Raw genomic sequence first — 18882 nt, forward strand, 5'->3', positions numbered from 1 at the left:
TACGGTTACTGGTTTGCGTTTGGAGGCTTTTATTTCTGGTAAATGTCTATTTAATCTACTCTAAAAGAATCTGCATATATCAGTTATTTACTCTGTAATACTGGAAAATTCTTAAAGGCTGACTAGTGTTTAAAAAATGTGTGTTTTTATTCCTCAGAGCATTTAATACAGCTCGTATCAAAGCAAATATTTACCTTAATACTTAGGGGCATAAAGCGGACTGTGTAATAGTGATTTAGTGTTTGCTGAATGAATGAGCTCTTGGATCTTACACTGGACCCATTTCAATGCCACTGACAGGGACCAAGGACTTCAAATAAAGGACTTCAGTGACTTGTTTTTACTCGTCGTTTAGGAACCTGAATTTTTTCCTGTCTTTTCCACAGAATACTTCAGACTCTGTGCAGAAAACTAAGATTCCCTGAAACGTCTCATTTTCGGCACTTGGCACACCTAACGCCAGGCTTCGTCGGCGCAGACCTGATGGCGCTGTGCCGCGAGGCAGCCGTGTGTGCGGTCAGCAGGGCCTTGATGCGGCTGCAGGCCGGGCCCGGGGGAGACCCGGAGCCGGAAGGTCGGCTGCTGGAAGGGGGCCGGGACGGAAGCGCAGGAACGGAGCCCACGTGTGCCGCGCAGGGGCCGTCTAGACAGGTGCCTTACACAGCCCTCGCGTGTTCTCCACTTCTGCTGTCGCGCATCCAGACAGGCGTCGGTGTGGTTGGGGCTTAGGATTTCCTGCTTTGTTGGCATTTGATCTTTAGAATGATTACCACTTACACCCAGAATGTTTGTGATTTCAGAATTACAAGTTGTTTTCTTACGTTTTTTGGTTTATCCTGAGTAAATTCGATCTGCAATACTGATTACGAAATTGTGGAGCAGGCAGGGGCTGGCAAACTATGGCCCATCTGCCCCCACCTGTTTCTGTAAGTGAAGGCTGCGTTGGAGCACGGCTGTGCTCACCAGTTCACATACTGTCTGTTCCCACTTCCACCTTTCGCGGCAGAATTCACGGCAGAATTCACGGCAGAGTCCCGCAGCAGGGGCGTGGGGCCCGCGCTCCCTGGGAGGTTTGCCAAGTCCTGTTCGCGCGTGGGGTGTTCAGTGCTGTTTCCTGGTTACCGTTTGGTCAGGTGGACCGGAAAGTGCCGGTGCCCTCAGCCCCAGCTGCAGGTGGCTCTGCAGGACAGTCCTGTGAATGTGATAGGGACAATCATCAGTCCAAGATCAGTGTTAAAATTTTGAGTTGGGTAAATCATGAGAACTCAAAGGAACTTTCATATAGCATCTGATAGTTTGCACAGGGAGTGTCTGCATATCATATAGCTTGACCCGTGTAATTTCATCCAGGAAATAGCATTACTTCCCTCATCTTAGAATCGAAGGAACTAAGGTCAAGAAGTTGGGACTCGGTCCAGAGCCGCACCCCTCTCCTTCCCAGGGCAGGAGCTTAGGTCTAGGTCTTGGTTTTCCAATTACTTGTTTTTCTTACTCGTTTGGGACCACTCTGATGCCTGTTAAGCGTGATGATAAACTTACTCCTTTTTCAGTGTTGCATATGAATTAGGATTTTGTGAATTGAGTGACTCAGAGTTACTCTTCGTACCTGTCCTTTCATACTCCTCACAAGGCAAGAAGTCTGCCTTGGAAGTTCAAGCCTCAGTGGGGCCAGGGTAGTTGCCGGCTCTCTGTTTATTTTAGTTCATGAGCCATTGAGGAACCGTAGTATGAAATGTTATTGCCGTCAGAGAAACTTTGCTTTAATTCCATCAAAATTCAGCCACTTCTTAAATATTTATAACTGCAAAATGGAGAAAACGGAAATAGTGTGGCTGTTGAGATGAAGCTGTATCGGCTGCTTCCGTTTGCTGCAGCCAGGCGCAGTGTGGGGTGCGGAGAGCGTGCTTCTCCGTTGGAGCGTGACTGCTGTACCCGTCCTCGGCCAGAGCAGCTGGTCTGTTTGGGGTAAAATTAACATCTCGTGTCAGTGGAGAAAGTTATTAAAATACATAGAAGTTCACAGTAGCTTACAGAAATATCGCAGTAATCATTTTTAAAAGTACAAAAAGGTAGTGTTTCAACAAACTTTGTGCTTTTTCTTTTTTCCTCCCAATTGCTCCCGTTCAGGATGAATTGCAGAGTCTGCTGAGGTTGCTAAGGAACCAGGATCCCCTCTCAGAGGAGCAGCTGCAAGGGCTGTGTGTTGAATTGAATGATTTCATTGTCGCTTTGTCCTCGGTCCAACCCTCCGCCAAAAGGGAAGGCTTTGTCACTGTGCCTAATGTGACATGGGCAGATATTGGTGCCCTGGAAGACATTAGGGATGAGCTCACCATGGCAATATTGGTAGGTTTATCTGCAGCTCAATGCTGCTGGCCCGTGTCGTGGGCCAGCAGTTGTGTGTGTGTGCTAGGTTGAGTGTCTGGTTGACGTGACGCGTGTGTATTTTTTGTACATGCTCTGCTGTGTTATTACTAAGCCCCAATGATGGTTATCATCCTTCTGGGATCCACTTTGGACTTGCTTGTTTGGTTGGACTTGAATTCTGTGACACTAAGTAAAAATGAAAGTTCAGGTTTCAACCAGGACCACATTGTTCAAGGAATACTTTCTGAACTCAGTCAAACGCATAACAGTCAAAACAGTTGAATGATGCCCATGGACCTGGGGATTTCTGTTCACTCTTTCCTCCTGACTGATCGTTCCTTGGTTCGTTGACGAAGTGTGATCAGACGCGTGCAATTGCTGAACGAGAAGACACAGGGTGGTGGGTGTGTTGAACAGGGGTCTCTGGCTTTTGATTTTGTAGGGTGTGCTTCTGGTTTCTTAAAGTGAGGCATTGACTGCAATTTCTGTAACCTAGACATTTAGATGTTTTTTTTTAAAAAAAACCTTTATGTTGAAAATGTTTTCAGAACTTACCTGTAAGTATGGGTCAGTCAAGAGCAGGCCTTCTTGGTCTGTATCACCATGTACCTCACGCATGGGGTGAGCGCTCGTGCCAGGCGCCGTTCCTGTCTCCGAGCCTCGTGGTCCGCGCTGAAGGTCCGTATCTGGGGGTATCGCGAACGTGCAGCAGGGGAGCCCATTCGTAACGCGTCTTTGTTTGGATTGTGCTTTCCAGGCTCCAGTGCGTAACCCAGAGCAGTTCCAGGCGCTCGGATTGGTGACTCCGGCCGGAGTGCTCCTTGCCGGCCCTCCGGGCTGTGGGAAAACTCTGCTGGCAAAGGTACGGCGTGAGTTCGGCGGTGTGTGTTTCATCTCTTCTTATCGGTGGGATAATAGGAATTCAACTCTGAATATTACACTGGTATTTGCATATAATTTCTATTAGAAGTTCATTTGAGTAAGATTGGCCATTTTCTTCAGGAAGGTTTCCCACTTTTTTTTCTTTTCTTTTCCTTGGCCCTCCCACCCATTCCCTGGTAACCATCATCTTACTGTCTGGTTTCTACACATTTGACTTTTTTAGGTTCCAAACATAGATGGTAGTTCGGGTCTGTCTTTTTCGGACTTCCCGTGCTTTGCATAATGTGCTTAGGCTCCATTCACGTTGGTACAGGTGGCAGACAACCCTCCTTTCTTGTGACTGAGTGATATTTCATTGTGCACGTGGAACACATCGTTTTACCCACTTACTTATTGGAGGGTGTCTGCATTGTTTCCATAAGTTGGTTATTGTGAATAACATGGCAGTGAACATGGGCGTGCACGCATCTCGTAAAAATCCTGGTTTCATTTCCCATTTCCTTTGGGTGTATTTTTGGAAGTGGAATTGCTGGATTGCCGGGTACGTGGGTTTCTGATTTTTAGAGGCAACTCCATTGTTAGCTGCGCTGGTCAGATCGGCTTCCATTCTTACCATCAGGGTTCACACACGAGGGTTCCCTCTACCCCACATCCTTGCCGGCGCCTGTTCCCCTCGTCTCTGTGGTGATGCTGTTCTGACAGGTGTGAGGTGCTGTCTTGCTCAGGTTTGGGTTTGCACTTCCCTAGTGCTTAGTGATGTTGAGCATCTTTCCACGTGTCGCTTGGCCATTTTGATGTCCTCTTTGGAAAAATGTCCATTTAGTTCCTTTGCCCCCCACTTTTATTTTAGTGACAAAAAGTAGGTCATTGAAACTTTGGAAATGAAAAACATTTTAATCAACTATAACCCCAGCGATTTTAACACAGCAACTATATGTTCTGCTTGTTCTAGCTTTTAACGAATGTTAAGTTATAGTTTGTAGCTGGCCTTGTTTCTTGCTTTTTAAAATAAATCCTCACCCAAGTGTTTGTGTATTGATGTTTAAAGAGAGGAAGGGGTGAGGGGCAGAGAGAGAAGGAGAAACACTGGTTGGTTTCCTCCCTATGTGCCCAGATGGGGGGGGGCTCTACCCAGCAACCTAGGTGTGTGTCCTGACCAGGAATCAAACCTGCAACCTTATCTCTAACTGCCAGAAACTTGGTGTGTCTCTGTTCAGTCAGACTTCCGGTAGGACCCCAGGGATGGACCTCATCGCTCACTGCATCCGCAAGCCCAGGCAGCGTGTTACCTGTGTGCTCCTTTTACGGGGGAGGGTTCAGCACTTTGGTCAGATTCCCCAAAAGCTGCAGGACTGTTTGCCTACGACTCTAGGACTAATGGGAGATGTTCTTGAGTGGCACAGGCAAAGTGTTGCTACAGCGAAGTCGTGGAACCACTCAGCGGTCACGGCAGCCGAGACCTGGATAGAAAAATGTCTTAGCTCATCTTGGTTGTTTGGTTTATTCACAGTGACAGTAAAATAGTAAAACCTTTCTGAACACTACTTCGGTGAGTGTAAGTATAACCTAACTGTAAGGCGCACGAAGTACAGGCATGTATGTGATTACTGGAGCTGGGACACTGAGAATAGTGGCTCAGAAGAAGAAAACTGAAGAATATGCTAAAATCGCTTGGTTGTCTGGGGCCATTTGTGGGAGCAAACAGTAGCTGGCGGTGAGTTGAAGACCTGCTGTATTTCACTTGGAAGCCAGAGAAGATTTCTGATAATTTCAGGAACCGCTGTGGTTTTAATGGGTTAAATCTTGGTTCTCTGGTGTTTGGATGTTGAAGACTTTAGTGTGGGTGAGTCAGACTTCATTCGACGTGTTTTCTGACTCTCCTTTACTTAATGGTATTGAGCGAGAGGCAGGAAGCTTGGGGACTTGGCAGCAGGAAAGCCAAAGGCAGAGAGGTGGGGCACTCCTCGTGCTGAGAGCAGCCTTTGCCCGGCAGAGCGGGCACGCAGTCGTTGGCTCAGAGGGGTTTATTGAGCTACTTACTCTTGGCCAGAGTTGTTTCAGGTGCTAGGATAACTAATGAACTTATGCTGATGGAATTTATTATCTGGAAGAGGCAGGCAATAAACGAAAGCAATAAAATGACAGATTCACCCAAGTTCTAAAGGAAATAAACCGATGGCTGTGCTAGATTGATCGGGAGGCCTGTTGTGGGTGTGGCATTAGGGGTATTTCAGGGTCCTGAAGAAGCAGCTGGCCACATGGAGAGGAGGGGAAAGGGGGGTCGTCTTCAGGCATAGGGAGCAGCAAGTGCGAAAACCCCTGAAGGGGATGCAGAAGGGCTTGGTGAGTTGGAGAACCAGAGGAGGAGCTAGTGGCTAGACCGGAGAGAGACTGTCATGTCCCAGATACAGGCTTACAACATCTCACATTGTAATGGAAGATAAATGAGAAATCAAGTAACATGATATAACCTGATGTACATTTTTTAAAGAGTGCTCTGACTCCTGTGGAGATGGGTTGGAGGGAAGCAAGAGTGGAAGGAGACCAGTTCGGGATTTGGGGGGTTCATTTGTTTGTTCATTTTTGCTTTTGCATGTCCAAGCGATAGAGGATGGTGATACAGGTCGTGAGGTGGTGGTGTAGTAGAGAAGTAGTCCAGCTCACTGTATTTTAGCAATAGCTAATAATGGGGTTTGCATGTGGGTGGGGTGCATTGACCAAACAAGGGATCAAGGGAGACACCAAGGTTTGGCCTAGAAACTGTGTATTGAGATGGGCAGGAAAGGAATTCAGGGTGTGGGTCCGGGGCACTGGGAGAGCTTCAGGAGTCCTGCTCTGGAGATGGTAGGTTTGAAATGTACCTGTAGGGTCCAAATGGAGATGCCAAGGAGGATGTGGACTGGGGGTCTGGAGCTCAGCTGTCAGGTCCTAAGAACAGGAAAGAACTCGGTTACCTGGTCATTGCGAAGTTCTGAGACACTGTACAGAGACTTCATCTCTGCATTCAGATTCTAACCCTTGGGTTCTTCTGCACATACAGCCATGTGTTCTCTGGTTTTAAGCCATTATTAATTGCAGTTTAATCTTTATTAAAAATAGCCTGTTGATACTGACCCTTGGTAAAGACTTAAACTGATGTGTTTAAGTTCAGGTTTGTAAGTGAATGAATGTGTGCTTTCATTGGGCGAGACGTTTCTTGTCCCAGAGATAATGACCTCTCACCAGAATTCCAAGCTAGGGCTACACATGTGTGCAACATTCATGTAAACATTTTATGTCACTTTCACCTGATTTCCAGTCTTAGTAATTCTTAGAGGGTTTCAGGGTAACATTCCCTTTTTATCCATTTCTGTTTTTCCCATGTCCCTCTTCTAATCGGGTGGGGGCATCTATGAAAGTGGGGAAATAGAATAGAAGCCACGAGAAGTTCTGTGTTATCACAGGTTGTTGTTATCATTTTACTGAATATTTGTCTTACTTGTATCTTCTTGTTTCCTCTTACTAGGCTGTTGCAAACGAGTCTGGACTAAATTTCATATCCGTCAAGGGCCCCGAACTACTAAATATGGTGAGTTGTGCCGACATCAGCTGCTATTTAGATAAGGAAGGTAATGGTCATTCAAATTACAAGATAGCATGTCCTTAGGTCTTTGAAACAACTGTCAAATATTTGGTAAAGTTGCCTCTGTAGGAGTAAAGAGATGGAGCTCTCTTCAGATACTTAGAGTATATGCTTCCTTCATTGAGTCTGGGAACTTCTGAGCCTCAGTTTTCTCCCCTGCAAAGTGGAAGTAATCGTCATAATTAACATTTTAAATGCTTACTCTGTGTACTTGCCAGGCACTTCACACCATTATTCTGTAACAACCCTCTGAGATCCGAATGACTGCTTCCTCCGACTCTGAGACGAGGAAACTTTGGTTTGGAGGGTTTGCGTACCTGGGTCCAGTCTGCAGGCAGGAGGCAGTAGGGCTGGGCCTCGAGTCAGTTGTCTGACTCCTGGAACTTCTTTCCTTGCCCGGTAGTTGTATGACTCAGATGAGTCAGCTATTGTTAGTAGATAAGAATACTGCGGGGGAAAGAAACCACTGAAGTGCTATAGAAGAACTTCTTTTGGCATTTAACCAATTTCTATTTCAAATCTAAGAGATTGAATTTCTTACTTCGTGTCCATCCTTCTAAAAAGTAAAAATGCCATTTTGTAATGTATTCAAACAAAGATGAAGTAAGGGTGGTATCATTTGTTTTAAAGGGGTTTTTTACCCTGGCTGGCGTAGCTCAGTGGATTGAGCACGGGCCTGCGAACCACACGATAGAGGTTCGATTCCCAGTCAGGGCACATGCCTGGGTTGCAGACCAGTTCCCAGCAGGGGGCTCATGAGAGGCAACCATACACTGATATTTCTCTCTCTCTCTCTCCTTCCCTTCCACTCTAAGATAAATAAATAAAATCTTTAAAAAAATAAAAATAAAGGGTTTTTTTAAGTTATCTCCCCTTCAATTTTTTTTATGTACTTCTCCCTAAAATAAGGGATTTATACGTAAGTTTTTCCTATGGGCTTTTCATGCACCTCTTTGCTTTTCTTGCCCTTTATTTTGGCTTTCAGCTGGAGGTGGCCATGGAAACGAGCCTTGGAAGGGAGGGGACTGGTGGGGACAAGGCTGCAAAAGACGGCTGTAGCCGGGTAGTGACAGGCCTTCGTACCAAGCTAGAGTTGGGAGATTCTCTGGAGAATGTCAGAGACCTAATAGAGGCTTGCTGTAGGCAAGGGCGTAACTTATTTTAAGAGTGTAATGTTTACAGCTGTTTATTATGAAGTATTTCAAGCATAGAAGTTGCGATGGGTAATATAATGAACCCCCCCATGTATCTGTCACGCAGCTTTAAAAGGCAGACCAAACCCGTATACTTGAAGCCCCCTGCAAACCTTTCCTAACCACAGTTCCCATTCTCTCCCCCTAGAATTTACCATAGTTCTGGATTGGGTGTTCGTTAGAGCTGTGCGCTCTTCTACACTTGAAACAGTGAAACATTTACAAGTGAAAGACAGTGTCTGGGATTTCCTTTAAAATAAGGAGAAAAAGTGGGTATAGAGGAAGCAGCGATGGTCAGGAACTGAGTTGCTGTAACTAAGGCCGGGCGTATGTGGAGTTCAGTATGCTATTATGTCTTCTGTGCTGTGCTTAGAATTCCGTTATAGAAAATAAAGGAAGAACAAAAGCACTTTTTATAAATGGTATGTGTTCTTTTGTAACAGTTACATTGTTATTTTTGTTCAACATTATATGTGTAATATTTACCTTTGTTGATATGGTTACTGTAGTTCACTAATTTTCTGTGTGATACTCCATTGAATGATGACTATAAGTACACTTAAAAATCAGTTTTTCCTTGGTGAATACTAGGTTGAACATTATATGCATATATCCTCACACGTATATGTGAGGTAGTTCCCCCCTAGGGCATATGCTCAGGAGTAGGATTGCTATACTTTATATATAGCATGTACACTTCCAGAAACATTAAGTATTGCCAACTTTTACCCCACAGTGGCTGTTAAACCTTTACTAGCTGTGGACGAGAGTTCCCTTTGCCCCACATCCTCACCAGCTCTGGTGATGTCAGATTGGTATGTCGAGGTAGACGGACGCCTTGGTTTAGGAAGTGCGTCTGCTCCGGGGAGTTTTAGGGTTGAGGAACCGTCTGGAGATGCCCAGCAGGCAGCAGGGGGGTGCGCCTGGGAGTCAGCATCCACTGGATGGCACCTAAAGCCTTGGGAACGGATGGGGTCTGGTGACATGTGGCAGAGCACTGGAAGACACCAGCAGTTCCGGGGCAAGGAGGAAACGCTGGCAAAGGGGACTGTCAGAGGCAGAGAATGCCCGAGACTTCCTAAGGCTGGAAACCAAGGGAAGATGGTTGCTGCAGCCTGTCAGTCTGACCAAAGAGGATGAAAGAAACACAGTAGGACTTGGACTTGGGACTTAGACAGTCATTAGTGACTGTAGGGAGAAGGTCATTAGTGACCGTAGGGAGAACATTTTCCATAATAGTGTTTACAAAAGCCAGATTGTGATTGAAACCAAATGGCAAATAAGGAATGAGAGATAAATATAGGACCCTTATTTGAAGTATTTCTTAAAGGTCAAGGTAGGGTTTTTGTTTGTTTCCTTTTTTTTAGTCACTTTTGTCTTCCTTATGATTGAGTTGGATCTGTCCTTTGACACTAGGTTTGCCTTCCCCCAAGTCATATCTCCTCTACTTAGTCATCGGGGTTTGCTGTATCTGAAGTCTCTCTGTCGGCTGTTTTGGTTGCTCACTTCCATCCCATGTGAAACTCTCCCAGCCACTGGTAGCTTTTCTTTCACAACATCTACCGAGTATCTTGATTCAGCATTCCATGTATAATTTTTGCTGAACTACACTTTTTGGGAAACTAAATGGGTTTGCTGTTTTGGACAGTGCACAGGATGTTATGATCAGAGAAAAATCTGAAATGGTCACGACTTTGCTTTCCAAGGACTTTCCAATAGAATTCAGGGAAGGTAGGGGAGCTCAAAAGCTGTAGTAGCAGAAAGTGCCGTGAGAGCAAAGGAGAGCGTAATGGGAAGAACGATTCATGGGGATCCTTTCCAGTGCATGAATTGTTTGGAGGTAGATTGGGAAGGTGGTACAAGTAAGGGAGGCAGAATAGACAAAATTACGGCCCTGGCTGGTGCAGCTCGGTGGATTGAGCACAGGCCTGTGAAGCAAAGGGTCGCCGGTTCGATTCCCAGTCTGGGCACATGCCTGGGTTGCAGGCCAGATCCCAGCAGGGGACACATGAGAGGCAACCACACATTGATGTTTCTCTCCCACTCTTTCTCCTTCCCTTCCCCTCTCTCTAAAAATGAATAAATAAAATATTTTTTTAAGAGTACAAAGCAGCCCTGGCTGGTGTAGCTCAGTGGATTGAGTGCGGGCCTGGGAACCAGAGGATCGCGGTTCGATTCCCAGTCAGGGCACATGCCTGGGTTGCAGGCCGGTTCCCTGCAGGCCAATTCCCTGCAGGCCAACTCCCAGCAGGGGACGAAAGGCAACCATACATTAATGTTTCTCTCCCTCTCTCCTTCCCCTCTAAAGATAAATAAATAAATAAATTCTTAAAAAAAAAGAGTACAAAGCAAAGGAGGATACAGGTGAGGGAAAGACAGTTCATTCAAACGAGGAAACAAAAATACTTCGGTCGCTGTCACGGGTGATGCAGTCTGTTCCTTTATTACTTTATTGTGACCATATAGTCATAAAAGAGCATCAAAGACAGCTTCGACACCGGCGTCGGTGGGAAGATGCTTTCAGATTCTGTTTCACTAGCAGCTTTGTTATAGCAGAACTGCTTCTCTCAGTTAAACAGTTTGAAGTTTTATAGGAATAATTTCTTATGCCTAGGTGGAATTGAAACCGTATTCTTACATATCACTTTTAATTTTAATTAGAGCTGATGTTAGAGCTGCTAGTGATTTGCTGTGTTCCCTGACAGACGGTGGCTTTCTGTGGTCTGGCTAGCTGCACACACTGTGCGTGGGAGAGCCGTCGGACCGCAGCTGGGTCCGTGTGCCCCGCGTGGCGCCCGGGATGGCAGGGCTCCTCCTTCACAAGAGGACGAGTAGAAAGGACAGGGGAGCAGCAGAGTGTCTTGTTTTCACTTAAAATACTGGTGAATCAATGCAGATTTAGTTGCCGAGTATTTTATATGCATAAAGCTTAAGAGAGCACTTCTAAAATAGAATAGAATGGTGAGGGGTTTTTTTACCTAGAGAAGACTTTACGTTGCATTTAGTCTTCATTTTATAAATGAGAAATTTTGTAAGTGTAACAGCTAATTTTATTAAGTTGAGCCACATACAAATGGCTATTTTTATAGGTCAAAATTGGGCAAATAAATACCAGCAATTGCATGTGCTTCGACCCACTACTTTTCGGACTCTGCATGTAAATGTCACTTAAAACTCGTTTCACTGTAATTTGGCACAAACCCCAAAGTTGAACTGCCTTTGTTTTATTTCCTCTGTGCGCGCCTAGTACGTCGGGGAGAGTGAGCGCGCTGTGCGACAGGTTTTTCAGCGAGCCAAGAACTCGGCGCCCTGTGTGATCTTCTTTGATGAAGTGGATGCCTTGTGCCCTCGAAGATCAGACCGAGAGGTTGGTATCCTAAATTCATGATTTACAGATTTTTTTAAGCACCACAAACCTTTTGTGAGTTTTTATGAAGTTTACGTAAAGTGTAAGTGGTTCTTGTAAAGTCATTCCTTGAGAACACTGGGGACTCTTTACCTGAAGAAACCTAGTTTTTTGAAGTCAGGGCCAAGGGATACCAGTTGTACTTTTATTAACCTTTGTGGTGTTGTTTTTTTTAGTATATTAGTTTGGTTGCGCATTATCTGATTCACCCAAATGAGGAGCTAGGACTGGAAACGATACTGATTTGGAATAGCCTGCCTTGTTATCTTATCATTCTCTTCAGTTAAATGAGTTCTGAGGCAGGAGAAAATGCAATTTAAGACGTGCACTCACTGTAGGGTCTGATAATCGGCTCTGACTCAGCACCATCACCCTCTGGGGGAGGTATACAATTGGTCAGCTCCGATTACCACTCACATTACTACTGAGTCACAGTTCCTAGAAGTTCCAGTGTAGAGAGGGCCAGGAATAGCTGTTATCGGGAGTACTTCTGTGTAAGAGTTGGAAACATAGGGAAGTGTCCTGCAAAGATTATATAACCTTTTTGAAGCAGAAAGCAGACTGCTGAGCAAGATGACTAAGGAAGTGGTTATATTTCTTTTGTGATTTATTTTCAAATAATTATTCTGTTTGTATGCTGTTAGGTAGTTAAGATTTATTCAGTGCTTCGTTTTGCTTAGAATCTTCAGAAACATTCAAAAGTTGCGAAGACGAAACTTGACGACCATAAGTGTGATTCACATCATAGCAGTTTTGTTCCCTCATCCAGCAGTCATCAGTTTATCAATATTCCTCATAGACTGTCCTCATTACAGTCTGGTCTGATAGTGATGTCAGTGCCCTGGGCTGATGTCCTTCTGGCCCCTACCCCTGGGTCACACCCCAGGACTCAGTGTCCGCTCTAGAGCAAAACACTGCACTCGCTGTCCGGCCGGCGGGGCGTGCTGTGCTCTGGGTTTTACTCCTTTGCCACAAACAAACCCTCATCTGTTGACAGCCCTTCCATGGGTTTGCAGCTCTGCCGCCAGCCAGCGGTTTCAGTGTGGAGGGCTGCGCGCTGTGTCCAGGCACCTACCTGCCCCAGAGGACTCTGCGCCGTGCCTCACTTAGGCTGTGTCTCGCCGGGGTGTCCACCGGCACGTGTCTGCATTCTACTACCGGTGTCCACCTGTTAGCATTTTCACCTGGGAAACTCTAAAAGTACTGGAAATCTGTATTCTTTTTTCATTGTACAAGTGTATGTGAATGTGTACTTGTGAAAAATTCAAGTGAATACAAGTAGGGAAAGTGAAAGTCTTCTTCCCATTTTCTCTTCCCTATGATTTTTCTTGGAGGGGTTACTTCTGCTAAAAGTTTAGTGTTTAGTATTGATCATTCTACAACTTATTTCATAAACTTAAAAACATACATTTTTTACTTTTATATATGAATGTGGTTATTCTATCTCGATGATTTTCCCATGCACTTAATAACCTTATTTTTTAAACTTGCATAAATATTCCACATTCTGGATATAGAATAATTTATTTGATAATTCCCCTGTGTTGGATGTTTACATTGTTCCCAGTTATTTCTCTTACAAACAGGACTGTAGTAAACCTTACTGCATAGTTGGGTGCACGCGTGGGAGCGTGGGAGATGCTAAAGGTAGTTTCGAGTTAGAAGGTGTGTGCGTGCTGTATTTGAAAGCTAGTGTCAGTCATCCCTCAAAGCAAGTACTAGTTGCATATGCCCCCAACGAACAGTGGGTAAAGTAACCATTTTCTACATTTTTGTCAACAGTAGATAATACCCATCTTTTCATTTTTTTGTCAGCTACATCGGCAAAACATGGTATTAAATTTTAGTGTTCATGTCCGTGATTATCAGCAAGGTTGATTGTCTTCAGTGATTTTGTATTTCATCTTCTATAAATTGTCTGATCATATACTTTGATCCTTTTGCTATTGAAATGTTTTTATAGGAGCTTTCTATGTGCTAGAAATTAGTTCACTACCCAGTGAGTGCATGTTAGTGCTGCTTTCCCCGGTCTTACTATTTATTTTTAATTTTACTATGTACAATGTTATAATTCCAATATAGTAATATTTATCTGCCTTTTTCTGTATTGATTCTGAGGTTTTTGTTTGCTTAGGAAGGATGTTACATTTTTATTTTTACCCAGTGATTCCATATTTTTTGTGTTTAGGTTATAATTCCATTAATCTCCTAACTGTTGGTGTTGTCTCTTCAAGTAGTGAGAATAAGCTACATCTTTTTTTTTTTTTTTTTAGAAATCAGTGAGTTAAACTTATTACCACCTCTGTCCATAAAATTTATGTTGAAGAAAGGCAATTAATGGCAAAAAGAAGCACAGCACCACTTTTCTCATGTTCTCCACTGCACAGTTTAAAAACTTCTGTAGCTAAGTGACTTGTCCCTCCATTCACCAACCCCCTGAATCTTTCCCTCAGGTGTTGCCCTGAGCTGGCTGTACTTTGTACTGCCTGCTTCCAGGACAAGAGAAAAAGACTCAGTGAACGGGGTGAAAGGTCTGCTATGGTGGGGAGCCCGGTCTGGTGTTCAGAAGTTGAGTCTAAATTTGCCCAAAGGGAAATTCATTGTGGCTGTTACGTCTTTAGACTTGGGGACCAGATAGAGCTGCGTTGGCGTTTCGTCTGCACTCTCGTGCAGCTGTGGGACCACAGAGCGGTCACTCAGCAGCCTCTCTCAGACTCCGTTTGCTGTTGAAACCGCGGCTACAGCGATGGGATCGCTGGGAACAGGGATAAGAACGTGTCTGTACAGTGACGGCCAGTCAGGAAATGGTCATCGTTCTCTCTTTGGACAAAAGCCTTCACTCAAATTAGCAAGTGTAATGTTTTGTGTGGCAAAAAAAAAAAAAAAATGGTGACATAGTTTTCTTTTATTGGGAGCTGATGGCGCTACGTTTAACTTCTTTTCAGACCGGGGCAAGTGTCCGGGTGGTGAATCAGCTGCTCACAGAGATGGATGGTCTGGAAACACGGCAGCAGGTCTTTATTCTGGCAGCCACCAACAGGCCAGGTAGGTCGGGAGAGCATGGAACGGACGCGTCTAAAGGCCGTCAGCATTCGAACCCCGTAACATTTGCACACGTCCTGGCGGAGGAGGAGGATTAAGCCGGGGAAATCCATTTCAGATTCGTAAGTTGAAGCAAAACCTTAGAAAGCTTTTGTGTAAGCTGTAGCAGAAACGTGGTATTATTGCCTGGATTCCATCAGTTACTCGTTTTTCTGCACAGAAAATTCTTGTTGGAAAAGAATACATGTAACATTCACATTAGACCACAAATGTACTAATCAGAATTTCTGTCCTGTAGTTTCTCTCAAGCGTATAGGAGACGACAGTGCGACTCTTCATTGTACTTGAAGGTTGGCGATAGGGTTTTTAAAAAGATTTTAATTACTTTTAAAGAGAAGGGAAGGGAAGGAGAAAGGGAGAAACATCAATGTGTGGTTGCCTCTTGCATACCCCCCACTGAGGACCCGGCCTGCAATACATGCACGTGCCCTGACTGGGAATTGAACCCGTGACCCTCTGGTTCACAGGCCAGGCTCAATCCACTGAGCCACACCAGCCAGGGCCTAGAGATAGGTTTTTAAGGTTTGGCACTGGAACCCCGGCCCTAGACTAGGGTTCAGCTCCTGTTTAAAATAGTTTACAAGCACTCAGAGAAGGTTTTAGAAAACGGCTCCAAGCTTCAAAAGTGCTGGCGATGGCTTTTACTCCGAGTGCTGAGTTCTCTGCATTGGTCAGTATGTGGCCACTTGTGTGAGCCGCTGTGCTGTCGCTGCTCCCACACTGACTGATGTTTGTGCCGTCCGACAGCGGCGATTTAGTTCCTCACATGGACTTCTTGTCTGTCGGGCTGGTACGATTTTTCATTGTTTGTGAGTTACTATGGAAACTAAAACCTTCATGAATTAGATGCCATTTTATTGTAAAATAAAAAATGGTCCTGGCTGGCGGAGCTCAGTGGATTGAACGAGGACCTGTGAACCACACAATCGCGGTTCGATTCCCAGTCGGGGCACATGCCTGGGTTGCAGGCCAGTTCCCAGTAGGGGACTCATGAGAGGCAACCATACATTGATATTTCTCTCCTTCCCTTCCCCTCTAAAAGATAGATAAATAAAATATTTTTTAAAAAATGGTAAGTTGTGGTTGTTTATCCTTTGGTAATAAAGAATTGTTCTTTGGAGTTGGACAGAACAAGTTTTGAGTCCCGGTTCCAGCAGTTCATGTCTGAGTAACTGGTCTGACACCAGCCGAGATTCTGTTCAGCTCTGACTCCAAGCACCTGGGGTCAGTGTCCGCTCCTGAAAGTCAGGGAGTCAGTCCCCTTTCAGACCGCCCGGCCTCTGGCGCCAGCCACGGCATTATCTCCAGGACACTCACCTCCACCCAGCCTGCTATACAATGTGGGGATTCCCATGACCCCCTGAAGTTCGGTGATTCTCTAGAACAGCTAACAGAACTCGGGGAGGCACTGTGTTCGCAGTTACAGTTTGTGACCAATACTTGATACTCGTGGAGGCAGATCTTTGAGGGAGGGCGGAGTTTCAGGGCCTCTCGTGGAGTCAAGGCACAGCACTCACACACACACCCTCCCTGCACATCGCTGTGTTCTTCAGCCAGACAGCTCCCTGGGACCTCGATGTCCAGTGTGGTTATAGGGGTTTTATTAAGCAGCCGTGATTGATCGAAGCCTTGTCCCTGTGACTGAATGCAAATCTTCAGCTTCCCCTCTCCTCCCCTAGGTGTGGGTCCAAGTGCCAGTCCTCTAGTCCCAGGATTGGTCTTTCTGGTAACAGTTCCAGCGCTGAGGTTAGGGTGGGGGGGGGGGGCGGAGGGGCTGGGCGCAGCCCAGAGTCACCTCATTCGCATGACAAGGACTCCTGGCACTCAGGAAATTCCAAGGATGTTTGAAGCACTAGGACGGGAACAGGGGACCCAGAGACCACATGTGTCCTGTAGTAGGCCACATCGCTTTGTGCATACATTACTTCATCTTGCTAACCATCATTTCTTCATCTGTAAAAGGAAGATAGTAATACCTAAGTGGCAGGATTGTCCCAAAGGCTCCTTGATGTTGGTAGTCCACCACGGTGTGTGGCAAGCAGCGCTCAGCAATTGTTGCCGGGACACGATGCGGTTGCAACAGTGGCCCCGGGAGTGGCCCTTAGCTCATGAAAACCACTGTCTCCCCAGGAGATACCTGAGGTCTCCAGGGTTTGGGACAAATTCCTGAAATAGGTAACGCAGCTTTTCTAACAGATTTAGAGGAGACGGTCTTCGGTCTACTCTCTAGAATAACCTTTGCTGTCTTTGCCTGAACTCATCATTGGTCGTGTTTCTTTAATGTAAAAACTCTTAGTTTGATCTCTGTAGATTAGAACATAATAGGTCCTTCAGTGTCGCTAAGTTTTACTTACATTCTCTCCTTCAAAACACCGCCTTTCCTCGCATCCACTCTGCTGCTTTATGGGTGCCCTGGTACCGGAGAGAACTTGGCAACTGTTTGTTCAGTGAGTCACGGGAGAGGCCTGCTTCTGTCTCCCGAAGGCCGTCTGGTATTGCCGTGTTTTCAGTGGACATGCTGAGGGTTTGGTTAGTCTGAAGATCCAGCTTTTTTAAAAAACAGCTTTGGTGGCGAGCAGCGTACCATGAATTTTGCCCGTTCCAAGTGCACGGCTGTTTCGAGTGTGTCGTTAGGAGAGTCGTGCAGCCGCCCCACAGTCTGATCTCAGAGCACGCCCATCACCCCACGTGGAGCTCCGTGGCTGCTGGCAGCCACTCCCCACCCCCACCCCCACCCCCGCTCGGCAACCACCATTCTCTGTCGCTGTAGTTTCCCTCCTCTGCCGTTTTCTGTAAATGGAGTCACACAGTATGCGGGCTGTTGAATCCGGATTTTCCCACTTTAAGGCATGTTTTCACAACTCATCCGTGTTGTAGAATGTATCGCTGCTGCGTTCCTTTTTTTGATGAAAGGTGTTTCACACTGTGGGTGTGCCACCTGTCATTTATTCACACCGGTTCAGGGGCACCTAGACTGTTTCTGGGTCAGCAGAAATGACAGGGTGTTTTTCTCCATCTCATTGGTGAGTGAGCGCATTTTGCCTTGGAAGCTTGGGGATTGTTGGTCACTTAAACTGTACTTGTAAGAATTGACATCTTGCCTCTAGCCTGAAAACCTTTTTTTTGTTGTAATATTTTATTCTTAGAGGGAGAGAGGGAGAGAAACATTGATGTGCCAGAGGTACATCGATCAGTTGCCTTTCGCACACCACCATCTGGGGACCTGGCCTGCAACCCAGGCATGTGCCCTGACTGGGAATCGAACCAGCGACCCTTTGGATCGCCGGCCAGTGCTCAGTGCATGGAGCTCACCAGCCAGGGCTCTGACCTGAGGTTCTGCCGCTGACACCATTGGGCAGGGAACCAGTTTGGTTGTACCAGGCAGTGATACCTGGGGATGTAGAAAGAGTCTGGACCTATGTGTCATCAAGTTGACGGGATCTGCTAGTGGGTTGGACATGGATGTGGGAGGGCGGAATCAAGCTTGACTCCAGGTGTCAGGCCTGAAAAACTGGAAGAAAGAGTTGGCCTTGACCAGGATGGGAAAGATAGTGGTAGGGCCCTGTATGGGGAGGAGATGGGAACGATCAGATCCCAGTCCCACATGTGTCACCTTGAAGATGCCAGTGAGTCAGCGGCCATGTTGGGGATGAGCCAGCCTCTGTCACCATCCATCCCTTGCACACTTCCCTTCCAGTGTTGACGATCTTTTAGAGGCAAAGAGCAGATGAGTACATGTGTGTTCTAGACAGGCAGCACACAAGGTTGTGTCAGTTACATCCTGTCTCTCAGGCCACTGATGAAAGACCTAGGCTTTTCCAACCCAGGTCCTAGCACACGGAGCGTAGCCATCAAAATGCCCCCCGGATCACAGGATAAGATACGCAGTGATGGCTGATGGTTGCCAGGGGCGGGAGCAGGGGGTTTGGGGGTAAAAAAGGTGAAGGGATTAAGAGGTGCAAATTGGCAGTCACAAAATAGTCACAGGGATGTGAAATACAGCACAAGGAATGTAGTCAATAGTATTGTAGCAACTTTGCACGGTGCTAAGTGGGTACTGGAAATATTGGGGGAAACGCTTTGTAAAGTGTGTGGTTGTCTCACCACTATGCTGTACACCTGAAACTGATAGAAAATAATGCTGAATGTCAGCTGTAATTGAAAAATAAAAAATAAAGCCACAAAGAGATTACTGCAAGCCTTAGAATGACTGACTAAAATCGAAAAGGCCAACCGTACCAATTATTATTAAGGTTATGGAAAAACTTGAACTCTCATGCACTGTTAGTGAGAAAGTAGAATAGTACAAC

General features: G+C 45.8%; 1 protein-coding gene across 1 annotated transcript in view; it reads left to right on the top strand.

Annotated features, from left to right (window-relative positions):
- NVL (nuclear VCP like) overlaps positions 1-18882 on the top strand; it is a 51589-nt gene that overhangs the window by 18349 nt on the left and 14358 nt on the right. Inside the window, exons 13-18 of the mRNA XM_037069546.1 lie at positions 387-651; positions 2128-2346; positions 3125-3229; positions 6755-6817; positions 11312-11431; positions 14416-14515. Of these exons, the coding sequence (XP_036925441.1) occupies positions 387-651; positions 2128-2346; positions 3125-3229; positions 6755-6817; positions 11312-11431; positions 14416-14515 (872 nt within the window). The remainder of the gene's footprint in view (positions 1-386; positions 652-2127; positions 2347-3124; positions 3230-6754; positions 6818-11311; positions 11432-14415; positions 14516-18882) is intronic.

This window comes from Sturnira hondurensis, unplaced genomic scaffold (assembly GCF_014824575.4).
Source record: "Sturnira hondurensis isolate 20B ecotype Veracruz unplaced genomic scaffold, ASM1482457v3 Scaffold0018525, whole genome shotgun sequence".
NCBI classification, from domain to species: domain Eukaryota; kingdom Metazoa; phylum Chordata; class Mammalia; order Chiroptera; family Phyllostomidae; genus Sturnira; species Sturnira hondurensis.